This window comes from Perca flavescens, chromosome 3 (genome assembly GCF_004354835.1).
Source record: "Perca flavescens isolate YP-PL-M2 chromosome 3, PFLA_1.0, whole genome shotgun sequence".
Classification (NCBI taxonomy): Eukaryota; Metazoa; Chordata; class Actinopteri; order Perciformes; family Percidae; genus Perca; species Perca flavescens.
The window spans coordinates 5,807,405-5,823,759 of NC_041333.1; the positions used below are offsets into that span (position 1 = coordinate 5,807,405).

Consider the following 16,355-nt stretch of genomic DNA (forward strand, 5'->3'; position numbering starts at 1 on the left):
CACATGCAAATTCCTGTTCGGTGTGAACACACTGAGACACTACACATAGTTATCATAAAAAAAAAGAGTAATTATTTTATAATTATTTCTTTCATACAGTATAACTTTCAAAACGTGGTGCACCAAAACCACACAGTAGTACACTACAAATACAGTACAGAAATACAGAAGGATGCAGTAGCCACTGTGACTTGAAAATGCAAAACACCTAAATTACTAATCTCTAGGTGCCTTCACTTTCAAATAGACATTGCCCACACAGTAGAGGAGGCATGCACCCTGAGGTGTACAAAACATGATACATAAAGTGGGCAGCACCGCGGCTCAGTTGTTAGCACTTCTGCCTCACAGCAAGTTGGCACTGCAGAGTTTGATCACTGGTCTGGGCAGAGTTTGATCCCTGGTCCGGTTAGGGCCTTTCTGTGTGGAGTTTGCATGTTCTCCCCATGTTTGCGTGGGTTTCTTCTGGGTGCTCCGGTTTCTTTCCACCATAAAGACATGCATGCTAGGTAACTAGGACTACAGTTGAAAATTAACATAACTAACATTGGCGCATTTACAGAAATGTTCATAATATGCATTGTACTAATAAAATAAATAAATCTTATAATAATTTGCAATACATGTTTAAGGCTCATCAATTTTGGTTTTCTTTTTGTAAAAAAGCATGGAAGTTATCGGTCAATATTCTGGCTACTAAAAACCAGGTGAAAATCCCATGACAAAAATCAACAATGCAAAAATAAATTTCTCAAATTTCCTAACGTTAAAAAAAAGTGATAGGTAGTTAGATAAGACTAAACTAAACTTAATTTGCTATTTCATTCAATGTAGTTATATATATGTATTAGGGCTGTCAACGTTAACGTGTTAACGCATGCAATGAATCTAAAAAAAAAGGACTGAATGGCAAGTTTCATTATAAAAATTTTCCAGATGGTAGTTTTGATAAAACCAAAGGTGTGTGCACTTATTGCAGTGATGAACAGTCCTTCCAACAAAGCATGACAAGTTTGAAGTACCATCTTCAGGCGAAACACATTTTTGCTGATGTTAGCAAAGATGCTATTGCTGAGACAGGGTCAACAAGCCGTGCTTGTCAAACCACACTGGTGGAGTGCAGCCAGGACAGGTTAGTCAACAAAACAACAACAGCAAAGGTAACTAGGGCAATTGCTGGGTCGCTACAGACCGCAGGCCCATCAACATAGTTCAGGACCGGTGTTTTCAAGACATCTTACAAGCTACCTTCGAGGGGAACTATTGTTACGAGAATACATGAACTGTACGATGCTGAAGCTATGAAAGTGAGGCAGTTGGCTGAAGGTACTTTTACTGCACTTACTGGAGATCACTGGACACCAGTAAGTAACCACAACTACCTCGGTGCAACGGCACACCTAATCGATGACAATTGGCAGCTACAGGATTCACTTTGAGTGTGTTAAAAACAGAAGAAAGGCATTTTACTGAAGCATGCGCTAGCCAGTTTCTTGAAGTTGCAAATAATTGGAAATAACGGGCAAGGTCACAACTTTAGGAACAGACAGCTGCAAGGTGTCTACCATTCGAGCATTTGCCATTTGTGGTGCACATGATACAAAGGGTGATCACTGTGGCTTTACGGAACGGCGGATTTGACAGCGGTTTAGCCACTGCAGTGGACTCGATACACTGTCCACTTTTCATTATATCTTTCATAATTCAAACCATGCTAGGCTGGAAGTTTTCATTCTTTGATTTTCTTTTACTGCTGGTAGCTGCTCATGATCTGACTGTATAGTCCTGAAGCATATGGATAGGATATGTTACATGTACGAGTGTTGTCTGATGTAGGGTATTCTATGTCATGCAGTATGTAATTTAGATGCCTTCTCTGCTGTTTGGGTTAATAATTAGTTGCCACGTGCAATAAAATGGTTAATTTTATAACATTGCTGTGCAGAGCCAATGCTGCTGGTTCTACCGGTGCAAATATATCTTAGATTAGTTAAAATTGGCAATCTATTGTTGAGTACAAACTTTTTAGACTGAGTTTTGTTGGTTGAGCATGTTGTAGAAAGTTCTTTTGCCTTTGTAATGCAGTATGTTGGAAGGTAAAATTGTTGCTGTTTTTTTCAGATTGTCCTTTTTGCTACTTCTACTTCGTTTTGAAAATGGCCAACTCACTTTTGTACTGGCCCGCTCAAAATACTATTTCTGCCTACTGGCACAGCATAGAAACCTGGATGTTGTCTAACCTAAAGCTAAATAGCAACAAAACAAAGGTCATGGTAGTGGCACTGCCCTGAAAGATTGGAGATCTTCTCTGCAACGTGGATGGGCTGTTCCATCTGCCCCAGCAACACATTCTCACTCCCAGCGCGTTAAAAAACTACACTTGGTCTGGTGCCTTTTGATGTCAATTTTTGACAGTTGTCGAAAGTCCTGTGTTGTTTGAGCTATTTCACCCAACCTACCTCCTTATGCAGATTTTCAGTCAATCATACTACTCGCTACCGTTGTCGCGCTGAACACTGCGTCATCTTAAAGCGCCGCGGTCAAGCAACTGCTATGCTTGGTACGGCCCATACAGATGCTAAATTGTGATTTTGTAAAGGGTTACATTGACCAAGCGTCAGTATTTTACGAGTTAGGAATGAGAATGGGTTGTCCCCTGAAGTCCACAACCAGTGTTTCATTCTGAACTTCACCTCCTTCCAGTCACATGTTAAATCCTTTACCAAATCTGCTTTCTACCATCTCAAAAACATCTCCATACTCCGGCCATCACTCACAGATTTTGTGGCAGAGAGACTCATCCATGGCTTTATCACCTCCCATCTGGATAAAGGCAATGGAGTCCAGTCCTGTGTACTCAGGATAGCCCTGGACAGGCTCAGCTGTCAAGGTTCTCACCCGCACAAAGCCCTGGTAGCACATCACCCCCAAACCTCATCCACCTTCACTAGCTCCCAAAATTCTCCTCCGCACCTACAAATCCCTTTATGCCCTTTCCTCCTAGTACTCATCAGATCTCCTCCACTCCTATAAACCTTCCCGGAATCTGCGGTCCTCAGACAAGGGTTTCTCAGCCTCCACCCTTTGGAACGCTCTCCTTGCAGAAATCTGTAATGCTGCATCTATTGACTCCTTCGAAAATGCCTGAAAACCTACCTGTTTACCACAGCCTGTTCATTTTATTATCCCCTGCAAACATGGCCACTAGTATTCTCTTTTCTTGTTATTTCTGTTTGTCTGCCTCCATTTGTGTGAAGCGTCCTTGGATCCCCTGAAATTCGACATGCAATGCAAGCTATCATTATTATTACTATTATTATTATTATTATTATTACCATTTAATATATGATAATTATAGTATAATAGTTTTGTCGCCATTTTTGTCTTCATTGTGTTAGCAGAAACTTATTTCGAGGTGTACTTGCCATCATCTCTGGTAATTTACTGTAAACTAAGATGACCAATGTTTCAGGCATCACACCATAAAATCAACTTTAAATCAATACATTTCAAAATCAGGTTTTCAAATCAAATGAAGCTTTTCTACCATTACAAAAATTTCTTCTTCAGATAAAATAAATACAAACTGAAATTGATGAGCCTTATGTTCTACAAATGGCACTCTTGAAAAAATGGATAATAAAGCTATTGTATTCAATAGGCCTCACTGTATGTCTTCTTTCATTTTAATCTTGGTCACAGTCAGTGTTGGTCACTGTATTTTTTAAGACTATTGCTTTGGCACAGTAGAGATTAAAGTCTGATCAATGACACTCCACAAGTATACACAGAAGAGGAGTGATGATGAGATAAAAGAGTAGGAAAACATTGTCACAGAGTTTCTCCTTTTACTTGCTCATTGTTATTGAGTCCTGGCGAGGGTTTGCTCTTCATGCCCCGGGATGTCTCCTGAAAGAAAAGGTGTGGCATCCATACAGACATGACGATCCGCTTGTACTCCCTACGAAAGTTCTGGTTCAGCAGACCATAGACGATGGCATTAAGGCAACTGTTGAAGTAAGCCATGAAGTAGCTGACCACAAAGAGCCACTCGGGAATGTGAGGAGCCACTGCTTCAGGGTTGATAGCAACAGCAAGCCCAATGAAGTTGAGTGGTGCCCAACAAATAGCAAATAGCACAAACACCACAAACATTGTGATAAAGTTCCTCAGGTCACTGGGCTTGATGCGTGGGCGTACCTCTGACTTTACCTTCCGCCTCACCTGGATGACCATGATCCAGATACGCAGGTAGCAGAAGGTGACCACAGAAATGGGCACAAAGAAATGAATGACCACAACTGTGATGGTGTAGGGTGTGCTGACAGTCTGTGCATATGTGCATGAGTAGATGCGTGGGTCGTACTGCAGCGAGCCAACAAAAAAGTTGGGCAGGATGGCTATGACCGTCAGCAGCCAGATGAGTGCAACCAGCAGCAGCGTGTTGCGGTAGCTGTACAGCTTGTTGTAGCTGAAGCTGTGACAGATGTAACAGTAGCGGTTGATGGCAATGCCTGTTATGTTGAAAATGGAGCCAATTACGCTAAAGCCCATCAGGAAGCCACTCACCTGAAAGGGAGAGAAAGAGAACAGCTCAAACACCACACAATATTATGTGCATTTGTTTTCTGTTCCTTGATGAGAAATGGCTTTAGTGTTAGAGTAAATTGCCACTAACAGTTGCTGTATTAACAACTTCCAAACAAAAAGTAGCTTAGCTTCATGAGCTACAGTTTCAAAGTAACTTTCCCAGCACTGCAGGTAAATGGCAGCGAGAAGAACAAAGTGTGTTTGTGCACCCTATAGCCATAAAAACAAAGACTAATTTACTGAGCACCAAATCAAGTGGTTCAAGAGGTAAATCTTTAACCAAATGACAAATTGCACATAGATATATAGTAATGAAGCTCAGCGGAAATCTTTTCAGTAAGACTTCCAAGCAAATTTACCTCTGATACCGCTGATTTGGGGCGTTCACTTTTCAGTTAAACCAACCAGAATTGTACATTAATTTCAAGAGCCAATCACAGCATTGCATCCCTGTTTTAAATCTGTTCTTATCTCTGCTGCTGTTAGTTGTCATGCCAGGCAAAGCGTGCAACCCTCCTCCTCCCCTTTCACCTCCCGTCATCATCCACGGCACCTCGGGTCCTCCTCCCTTCCGGTCTTCATACTCCTTCACCACCACCAGTGCCTAGACTCCATCGGGGGATATTCCTGCCTACTCGTGGCTTCTCTACTCACTTATAAAATATGATTCTAATCGCCAAAGACTCAATACAGTACCTTGTGCATATGTGACAAATAAACCTTTTGCATATTTGCAACGAAGTCTCTCCTGATTGAATTACTTCTAACATCATTACCCAGTCCAACAGACAGTGTCAATGCATCTTGTCTCTTCTCCCTCTGTATCAAATGTAACCAGGAGGTCATGTGGCTCAGGTCCAACCGGTTTTGGGGGCACCTTGAAGTTGCTCGACATCTTACCGGATGCATATTGTTCATATGTATAGGTTTGCTATGTAACTACCATTGACATTACTCTATATTAATTACTATTATTTCTGTCTACCCTGTACACACAACACTACTTTGCATGTCGGTTTGTCCCGGGAGAGGTAACACTCCTCTGGGAGTTTTTCCTTATCTGCATCAAGGGCAGAGGGTGTACTAAGATATACAGATTGTACTTTGAGGTAAACTAGGGATTTGTGACTTGGACTATATAAATGAAGGTGACTTGAGCTGAACTGCAGAAATAAGATCAAGGTTGTTAAAAACTTTAAAACAAATCAGCTTTAGATATACAGTCATGGCTTACCTTGCATTGGATGTCACCCAGTGACCAGCCATCATTAAAGATAGTATACAACACCAGAGGGTAGGGGTAGAATGCAACCACCAAGTCAGCAAAGGCCAGGCTTACCACAAAGACATTTCCTGTAAAGAATGGAAGGAGAGGAAACAGAGAGTCATGAGAAGGTGTGTTACGCCCTAGTCTAGGGGTGCCTAGGACGCAACATGAAAAGGCCCCATCTTCCCCGTCTCCCAAATAGCCACAAATTATTTGTTGAAATAACAGCAAAATTATTTATTGTGCAAAGAAAGATTATATATACATAAAATATAAATATATTAGGCTTCAGGGTGGCCTACCACCAAAATAACAAACAAACCAAACAAGTCTAACTGGAGACAAGAAACTAACCTGACAAACAAAAAGGTTAAACAAATGACAAAAGACTTACCTCCCTAACTAACAAAACAGGAGAAAACAAGATTAACACACCTGGCGGTCCACCCTTACTAAACAAACAGAAACAATATCTAATCCAAACCAAAGTTGCACAAAGCAGAAGTGTTGCCGGTTGGGAGACGAGGATGACGAGGAATGCCTGCTACCCACAGACAGCCGCCATCTTGGCTCCTTATAACAGGCGGTTTCCCCAGCTGCAGCCAATCACAGGTTCGGGCCTGAAACCTCTCCACCAATCCTCTTACAGCTATGGCACACACCTTTTTGCATGTGAAATTGAACACAACAGAAAAAAACACAGGGCACACACAGCACACACAGCAGACCAAAGAAACAATATGACCAGTCATAACAAGGTGTGACTGACACTGTAATAACCTTTAGTGTAGCAGTAGCAGGTCCATGTTAGGGAAATGTTAGGTCCGTGTTGATAGGCTGATTAGGATGGCCAGCTCTGTTCTCGGATATCATATCCCCTTGACACTGAGGAGGTGGTGAGAGACAGGAAGATAGTGGCTAAATGATCCTCCATGATGGAGAATGCCATCATGCCACTCCATACAGGAGGCTCTGTCAGTACTAAGCAGCTCCTTCAGTGACAGGCTGCTGCACTGCGCTGCGTCAAGGAGAGATACCGCAGGTCTTTCCTGCCTGCCTACCACACAAAAAGAAAAGACATTATTGTGTCCTGTCCACGAATCAATAGATTCAATAATGTGATCATATCACGAACTGCCATGAGACCGGGCTGGCTCCCAATAGCTCACACATACACACACACACACTAGGACGGATAACTGCAATAATAATACTGTAACTGTGCAATAGTGTAAATACAAATTGTACTTTTTTTTTCTCTCTCTCCCCTGCTGCTGCAACAATGAAATGTCTCAGTTGTGGGATTAATAAAGGATTTTGAGTCTTGAATCTTAAATGTATATGCATGGCCACACCTCACCCATTGCAGACTTCTTAATAATGTCAACCAATCTATCACAGGTAGCTAGAAAGAAAACACTGAGCTCATAACCCCGGATTTCCACTGAATGCAGAACGTTTGCGGACCGGCCCCGCTGTGTATCGGCTCCGTGCTCCGCCGTCCGTCAATACCCACTAGGTCCGGATTTGTTGCGGCACGGCTACGGCCATGACTGACAGCTGTAGTCACGAGGACCCACAAGATCTTGGGAATTCACGTAGAATAGAACCACAAAACCAACAACAGTTTGTTTCCATCCAGATGAGTAGAGGGGAAACAACTCTGTGCTGTTTTCAAGGTGTAGTGCAGGTAAATATGATCCACCGTGAGCACGGTGTATTTTATTTTATTTCGCCAGAGCTGTGCCGGAGTCGGAACACAGCCATTCTGCATTTAGTGGAAATACACACATTGACTTTAATGGAAACCTAATGACTCCGCCGCCGTTCCGGAGCGTATCCGCAAACGTTCCGCAACCGGTGGAAATTGGGGGTAACTGTGTACTTTATATCAACACAGTCATGTCCTTTCACAGGTTACTGTATATAGCTGCAGTTCTTTTTCATTTATTTTACCAACTGAAGTTCAGAATGCCATTAATGATCTAAATGTTAACAGTGGTGCTGGACTTGATGGAATAGAAAACAGGTTTATTAAACTAGCTTCCCATATTCTTATGTATCCACTTGCTGATTTATTTAACATGTCTTTGTCTACTTGTGAGTTACCAGCTGTCTGGAAATGTGCACGCATCACACCACTCTATAAACCTGGAGATGTACTTGACCCAAACAATTATAGACCTATACCCATTATATGTTCTATTGCTAAAGTCTTTGAAAAATTTATTTATAATCAACTTTTGCACTATCTCACTACCAATAATATCCTATCACAATTTCAATCCAGCTTCAGGTCTAATCACTCCACAACTACTGCCCTACTTAAATTCACTATTTTGTGCTGCAGATAATGGTGAACTCAAAGGTGCCATCTTTATTGATTTAACTAAAGCTTTTGATTTTGTTGATCGTTATCTCCTTTTAGATAAGCTCCATGATATCGGCCTTTCTGAAAATGCAGTTTTGTGGTTTAATTCACACTTGCATAATAAACAATGTGTAGTCCTACAGGGAAGTAAATCAGACTTTTTGATTCAAGATAGAGGAGTGCCTCAGGGCTCAACATTTGGTCCATTTTTTTTTCTATTTATATAAATGATTTACCATCAATTTTGAATAACTGTTATGTTCAACTTTATGCCGATGACACTGTCATATATATATATATATATATATATATATATATATATATATATATATATATATATATGTAAAGATAATCTACCACAAATTCAAGCTTCTCTTCAGTCTGACTTCATTATCCTTCAAGATTGGCTTTTACATAATAAATTACTGCTTAACAAAACGAAGTCCTACTATATTATCTTTGATACCAGACAAAAACTCAAATCAAAACCTGGTTCCTGTGTGATAACCTGTAATGATGGCTCTTCTCTGCATAAAGTTGATAAGATTAAATATTTTGGTGTATGGCTTGATACTGAACTCTCATTCAAGTTACATATCGAGCAAGTGTTACGTAAAGTGAACTTGGGAATCAACGTTTTATATCGAGTTCGGAATTGCTTTACGCGCAGTTTTCGTATAAAACTTGCCTCTCAACTTATACTTCCAATTATTGACTATTGTGATGTTGTTTATCAAAATGCATTTAACTCAGACTTTGTTCCACTTAAGACAGTATATAATAGACTTTGCAGATTTGTCCTTGGATGTCCTTATCTCACTCATCACTGTATAATGTATAATGCACATAATTGGTCATCTCTAAGTAGTAGAAGACACAGGCACTGGCTTCAACTTATATTTAAATGTATTTATTCAATTATCAATTATCCTCCTAACAATTCCGCCACAGACCAGGAAAAACCTGGTCTAAAGTCAGTGGCGCTAGTCTAAAGTCAGTAGCGCGTTATTCAGATGCTATTTTAGGGGCACATGCTTGACCATAATGTAGCGTGTGCAAAACGCATACTTTGCTTCTCTCATCTGCAGTTCCCATTTTTGCAAACCATACATAATTACAAAGAAAAATATTACTGAAAATGCGCTTCAGGTGTTTGGATAGATCAGGAGGCACTTTACAGTACAGTCCTCAAAAAGATTCTATTTTGTGGCTTGTTGTGTTTTGCACAACATTTCCATGAATGTGTTGATGACATAAATGAGGAAATATTAGAGGACTTAAGGAGACGTGATGTTGAACTACGGTGGGATTGGACACTCCGGCGGATTCTGGTCCGTGGCAATGCTCCTGGTGGAGTGGGTGGATGGAGATGGAGTGGGGGGAGGATGAAGGGGCACAACAGGTGCAGGTTGTGCGTTTGGAGGCCCACGCTCCATGGATGCAGCAATCCTCTCCAGACTTGAGGAGATGCGCCCGAGAGGCCGCAGCAACAACACCACCCGGCCAAGACGGGCATTTATTACTTTGCCACATCTCGGACAGCTCCCGCCGGTGTGCGCCAGGCAAATCCGCCGTTATAATAGCAATCCACCATGGAACAAGCGCGCCTGCTCTTAAAGAGAATGTGAGATGACACTGTGATTGGTTTATTGCACGTTACGCCCAAACCACACCTAGTTACTTCAGACCAACCCATTTTAGATTTGCGTCGGGCGCAAGAGTCATTTATCCCGCTGGCATAATAGCAACAGCGTCCGAGCGCCCACAAAGCTACTTGCGTTTCACGTTTGATACTTGCGTTTTGGATCGTTAAAATAGGGCCCTTTAAGTTCAAGGCTCGAGCAGATTGGAATAATATATCTCTGGAAATAAGATCAATTTCTTTACTTGTTTTTTTAAAACATGCCCTGTCTGCTCGCTTTAAGATAAACTGCCTCTGTTATTAAAAATGCATGCAATCCTTATATCTACTGTCCATACCTATTTGACTGTAGTTAGAAATTCACTCATACTCTACTGTTTACTTTTTATCAGCCATTTTGGTGGTTGTAATGTATTGATGAATATATGCAGGTGGTGTTGTTGTTGTTTAGTTTTGTCTTGTTTTTGTTTGTTTTTTGTAGAGATTTTATATTTCTTTGCTGTTAGGTAATTACTGTGTTATATGTTGGGACCCCCTCAAATGAGATGATACATCTCAAGGGGTTTATCCTAACAAAGAAATTTGAAATGAAATGTAGAAAATGATTATATCAGGATAAACCCCTTGAGATGTATCATCTTGTTTTCAAGGTGATCCCAAACAAAATGGAAAACAGAACAGTACAAGACACAATGTTATATACCACAAAAATGACAAAACAAACCAAGTAACTAAGAGGGAGAGACACTATAGGGTACAACCTCAGACTAGACACAACAATGATAATCTCTGAATAGAGAGAGGAACAGTGATGACATTACTGAAAACATTGGTTTTCGATGAAAAAACATTTTTTTAAGTAATAACTATGACTAGGTTACCTTATCCAATTAGGAGTCCGAAACATAAATGCTTTTTACCAACTTATTTAGATACAAAGTGGACTTTAAAGAGGATCAGAGCATCTTTGTAAACAATTTGTTGTCTTGTATATGTGATATTCCGCCTCTCTGTCCCTCTTCAGCCACATTCCCTACCTGTCCACCAGATGCCCTCTGACTTTTTCACTAGACATCCTCATACACCTGTGCACCTGCTCTTACTTCCCTCATCAGTTACTCACTACATATACCGGTCCACTTCCCTTGTTCCCTTGTCTGATCATTACGTGCTAAGTGGTGTTTTGTTTCCTGTTACCTGCCAGCCAAGTCTGCTGCCTAATTTGGACTCAGCGGATGAAGAATGTCATGTGGAGAAAGGTCATCAGGGGCCAGTTGTTCAAAGGTTAACTGATCGAATTTGGATCAAATCTTGAAAATAGGTTGTTCAAAAGGGAAAGAAGGAATCTGAAATCAGATTAGATCACGGAATCTAATCCTAGTTTTAATCTGGATCAAACCTTCAGTTTGTGTTGTTCAAAACTTGTCAGTAGGATTTGGATAACTTTGATCCAAAAAAACAGGATTATCCTGATCCCAACAGGGGGTAGGATTTCAAGGTGGATTCCAGGAAGAAAATGTAGTAAAACTTTTGGTCAAATAATACATTTGTATCATTTAGTGTATATACTTTTATTTATATTTTGCACTTGACTTGTGTAACCATTGTAACAGTGATAAAGTAGATAAAGTAGACATAGGCTACCAATTAAGCTATTCAGTTTAGTAAAGTAAAAATAAAATGAAAATAAAAATGATGAAATAATCCCCCAAATAGATTTCAATAACAAACAAAAATAATATATTCCATTTTTCTATCATTCATGACTGTATATTAATTTCAAAGAAACAATCATCAGAGATGAGCCTGTCAAAAATAATTTCTAACAATTGCATCCCTTACTATACATCCAGTCAGTCCCTCATTCTGACAGAACGCCAGAGGTTGGTCTGGTTCTTCAACAGGCTCAGGTAAATCATAAACATCATTACAGAGAGGGACATTGCGCCTGGTAGCGATGTTGTGCAGGATGATACACGCAAGTATTATGTTGCATGCTCCCTGTGGTTCCACTCGCAAGTAGTTAAGGCATGCAAAGCGTCTCTTCAGAACTCCATTTAAATGCTCAATTGCACATCTTGTTTTGCAATGAGCAGTGTTGAAGCGTGCCTGCGCAGGTGTGGTTGCTGCAAGAAAAGGAGTCATCAGCCATGGTAGGAGTGGATAGGCACTGTCTCCGAATATTAAACCATCCTAGTTTGCAGCTCTCTGTATAAAGCACTCTCTCTCTCAGGAAACGTGCATCATGAACAGACCAAGTTTGTGATGATAAGGTCAGCATCGCCCACAAGTTGGATGTTGATGCTGCGCCTCCCCTTTCGGTTGATGTACTCCCAATCCCTCTCATGAGGTGCTTGGATATGCACATGAGTGCAGTCAATAACCCCAATAGTATTGGGCATGTTCCTCCAAAGAAAAAAACTTGTGCTTTGTCTGGGCAATCTGGACATCCTTTGGAAGTGAAACAAACTGATTGACCAGGCTGGCCAATGCAATTGACACAGCTTTCACTACATCACTTACAGTTGATTTGTCCACTCCTATATTGTCAGCAACAACTTGGTAGAAAGTCCCAGACGCATAGAAACGCAGACCAATGAGGACTTGTTCTTTCACAGACAGACTGTGACTCCTTCGGGTTCTCTGTTGACGTTTTGGCCTGACAAGGTCTGCAATGTACTTAATATCAGCATTCCCAAAGCGAAAGCGAGTATACAGTTCTTCAGTGGTGTATTGCTCCAGTTGTTGTGCACGCTCAACATACACCCTTTGACGGTATCCTCTTCCACTAAAACGGTGGTAGCGATGGACAATACCTGCTATGTCAGTGCCTCTCTCTAAGTCCACTGGCTGAATATAAGATGGTTGTCAAATACCAACACACCAATTGGCTGACGTGCTGTGGCTTGTGTTCAATCATGCCCAAGGCCTATAAATACTATGTTCACTACAACAAATGAGGTGGAACCATGGACTCAAAAGGACCTAATTTCACTGTTGCAGAAACCCATGCACTGCTGGAGGGTGTTAAGTGCCATTATACCTCAATAGTAGGAAGCTCTGTTAGTAAGTAAGTAAGTAAAGTTTATTTATAGAGCGCATTTCACAGATAAAAATCAAAAAGCGCTTTACAAGATACAAACACATCAACCTGGTATCCAAGTTGTGGCTCGTGATGTTCATAGTCACAATCTGAGTTCCGACAGCTCTGCCCAGCGCTTCAACCATGACGGGCGGCCTCGTACTTTGCTCGGCTCCCGTCTTCTTCTTAATTTCTCGATAAACCACGGTAATGCCTGAACCAATCAGCAAAAAACCTGTTATCATGGTTCCGAATAGGTAGATATTTTCAATGTCCTCCACGGAAAGAGCTGCCAGACACATGACGTTCCGGCAGGGCAGTCAGGTTCCCCCGAACCCAGGCTCCTCGTCGAGAAGATGGTGTCAATTGCGCTGAGAGACCAGTTGATTAAATCCATAATTCTTGTTTTTTGTTTTTTTTGGAGCAGTGCAGAGAGGGAGACTCTCGAAGTACACAGAGACCGCCTTTGTTGAGAGCCAAGAGTAGAGAGTAGAGAGAGTGTTGTGGGTGGAATGGTGACTAACAAAAGGAAGAAAGACATTTGGGTTGAAAGCCCCCAGAATGTGAATGCAATGGGGTTTGGCCAGAAGAGGACCTTGGAGCAAGTGAAATTTAGATGGAAAAATCTGAGGGCCAGAGCAACAAAGGACCTTGCTAAAGCAGAAATCACCCAAACAGGCAACAAATCCTTTAAGAAAGGTGAATACACAGATGTGGTTCTGGACATTATTGGAGGTGAGAAAAGCTCTGCACGGGATTCAAGGTGTTGCAGAGGAATTGGTAATCTTGATAACTGTGTTTCTGGATCAGGGTGATCCAGTCCAATGTTGCTTTGAAAAATCGGCATGAAATTAAAACGGATAACTGATCCTGAATAGCAAAAAATGGGATTTCCAAATCTGGATCATTTTGATCCAGATTAAATGTTTTGAACAACTGGCCCCAGGTGATTCACACAATCCAATTTTTTCTTTAACCTTTATTTATCCAGGTAAGTTGATTGAGAACAATTTCTCATTTGCAAAGACGACCTGTCACATTCACACAGTTACACATTCATACCTGGAAGCTGCCCAGTACAACCACAGTCTGATTTGCTGGCCACTGAGCAGCTCCACTGGAACGGTTGGGGTTAAGGGCCTTGCTCAAGGGCACCTCAGTGGTGGTAATGAGGGAGAGACAAGTGCTGCTCTTTCACTTTCCCCACCCAGATTTTAAACTGCCGGTCTGGGAATTGAAGCGGCAACCTCCCGGTCCCAAACTGTGTCAGGAGTGGGATATGAACCCACGCCTCGATTTGGAGACTTCTTAAGCACTGCCAAAATTACAATGTTGAGCACAAAGAGGCAGCTTTGTCGCTGACACAAAGTTTTATCTAAGCCTGGGATAGCAAAGTGGCTATCTGTATCGGTAGAGGACTTAACCACAGGGTTTCTGCAGGTTTTACCAAGTCAAATTTAAGACTTTTTAAGACAAATATGAATAAAATTGAAGACCTATTGTTAAGATTTAGAGAAATAGCGGACCCAAAAATGCAAAGACGACAGGGCAGTAAAGTAAGCAGGCAAAAATAGTTCTAAAAAAAACGTTGAGGAAACCAAAAGACCAGCAGTGTTGGGCAAGTTACTTTTAAAAAGTAAAAAGTTACCGCTACTAGTTACTTATTTCAAAAAGTAACAAAATTAGTTACTCAGTTACAAATTATAAAAGTAACTAGTTACTTCAGAAAGTAACTATTGCGTTACTTTCAAGTACATTTTTAAATGCTCAAATGTGACCCCCACCTCCACCCCTCTTTAACGGAACTTAAAATACTTGTGCATGTTCAATTATTTATGATAAATCTGAATATTATAAAGAAATGGACACTTAATACAATACATTATTAACAGAAACAATGTACACAAATCTAAACTTTTTTAATGTTGCTGTAGGACAAAGTAAGATAGCCTCCAATCAAATGCCATGTATGTAGCTATTATGTTTATATAGTGGATCAATACAAATAACACAATACCTCAACAGGCCACAACTGGACTGACTCACTTGTGTTGTTCGTTGTGTGTATGACTATGCATGCTTTCGAACTCCTGCCCAACTCTACCTCTGATTGGCTTACCATGACATTTTACTCAACCTCCGCCAATTGTCAGCATTTATGCGCTTGTCTCGTGCACTGCCCACTAACCAAGGAAGAACAGTTAAAAAAATTCTTTGCTTCTCGGGTCAGAGATCTAGTTAATAATAGTAGCGTGCCGCAATTTTTTGGCAGTAATGGTAACTTAATTATAAAACCGTTATTCCTATCGCTGAAGACCAGGATTTAAAATAAACTGGCCCACCGAGAAAAACTGGGTCGAAATACACATCTGACAACAATCACAAAGGCGGACAATCACAAAGGCGGGAAAAAACAAAGGAAGAAAGTAAAACAAGACATGACAAGGGAGAAACGGACTGCAAAATAAAATAGGAAACTGAAGCAAAAAACGGGGTAAACCGCAACAGAGAACACAAGAGACAGTAAACAACAAGGATATGGGGAATGAATTAACACAATAAAACAGGAAAAACTGGTTGTGGAAAACCACAACCATGACACCTATATCACGACATCATACAAAAATAAAAGTCAGATGTCAGAGTCCTGAAATGTTTTTTCAAGTATCTCTAAATATGCATTTCCCCATAGCTAATGAATAAAATCTGTTTTATGTATGTGGTACAATCAGAAATAGTCTCACAATAATAACACGAAAGCTGATTGTCTGCAATATAAGTTGCATGTTGTTCTCATTCTAAAGCGTTGCGGGAGCATGTCAATGAGCATTAGATGCAGCGTTGCGTGGACGTAGGAAAATGAATAACAGTTTAAAATAATTTAAGACCTAGAACACAATACTCCACTAAATTTTAAGAAACCCTGTAACCATCACTCTGGCTTCCTTGTCGGCTAGCTTGCCTGTCCCTTGTCAGATTTGTTTGCCTATTTGGACTGACTTCCTGGTGTTACCACCAATTATGCTTTACAGGTAGGCCTACATGGAATGAATCAGTGGTACTGGCACTATAAATAGCCACAGCTGTGTGTAATGGCTGTTCTGGTGCTGTTGGAGAACCTTCACACTAACAGGTTTAAAGGGGTGATAGAATATATATATATATATAGGGTATTTCACACTGTTCCTTAAGGTCTCCTAATGGGGTATGTAACATTGGTTGGGTTGAAAAAATCCTGGTTGATATTTTATTGGCCCTTATGCATCCCTGTGTTTTGGCCATATTTGTAACAAGAGCTTTTCTTCCAAAGCGAATCCCCATACACACACATTAGAGACGCGACAGAATGTCATATTCCAGACACTGCAATGTTTCGTTACCAAATTCACTTCTGAGACTTTTT

The 16,355-nt window shown here is 40.8% G+C and overlaps 1 protein-coding gene across 1 annotated transcript; it reads right to left on the reverse strand.

Annotated features, from left to right (window-relative positions):
* Positions 1-3,701: 3,701 nt before the first annotated feature.
* Positions 3,702-7,221, reverse strand: LOC114552208 (melatonin receptor type 1B-like). Its single transcript, XM_028572841.1, has 4 exons — positions 7,213-7,221; positions 6,293-6,398; positions 5,825-5,943; positions 3,702-4,569 (listed from the first exon to the last, which is right to left on the reverse strand). The coding sequence occupies exons 1-4, from the start codon at positions 7,219-7,221 to the stop codon at positions 3,832-3,834; spliced, it is 972 nt and encodes a 323-aa protein (XP_028428642.1). The 3' UTR covers positions 3,702-3,831.
* Positions 7,222-16,355: the final 9,134 nt, after the last annotated feature.

Coding starts and splice junctions, on each gene's coding strand:
- LOC114552208 (XM_028572841.1), bottom strand. Junction 5,944..6,292: donor TAGTAAGGGTGGACCGCCAG/GTGTGTTAATCT, acceptor CATTCTTTACAG/GAAATGTCTTTGTGGTAAGC. Junction 4,570..5,824: donor TGGGTGACATCCAATGCAAG/GTAAGCCATGAC, acceptor TCTCCCTTTCAG/GTGAGTGGCTTCCTGATGGG.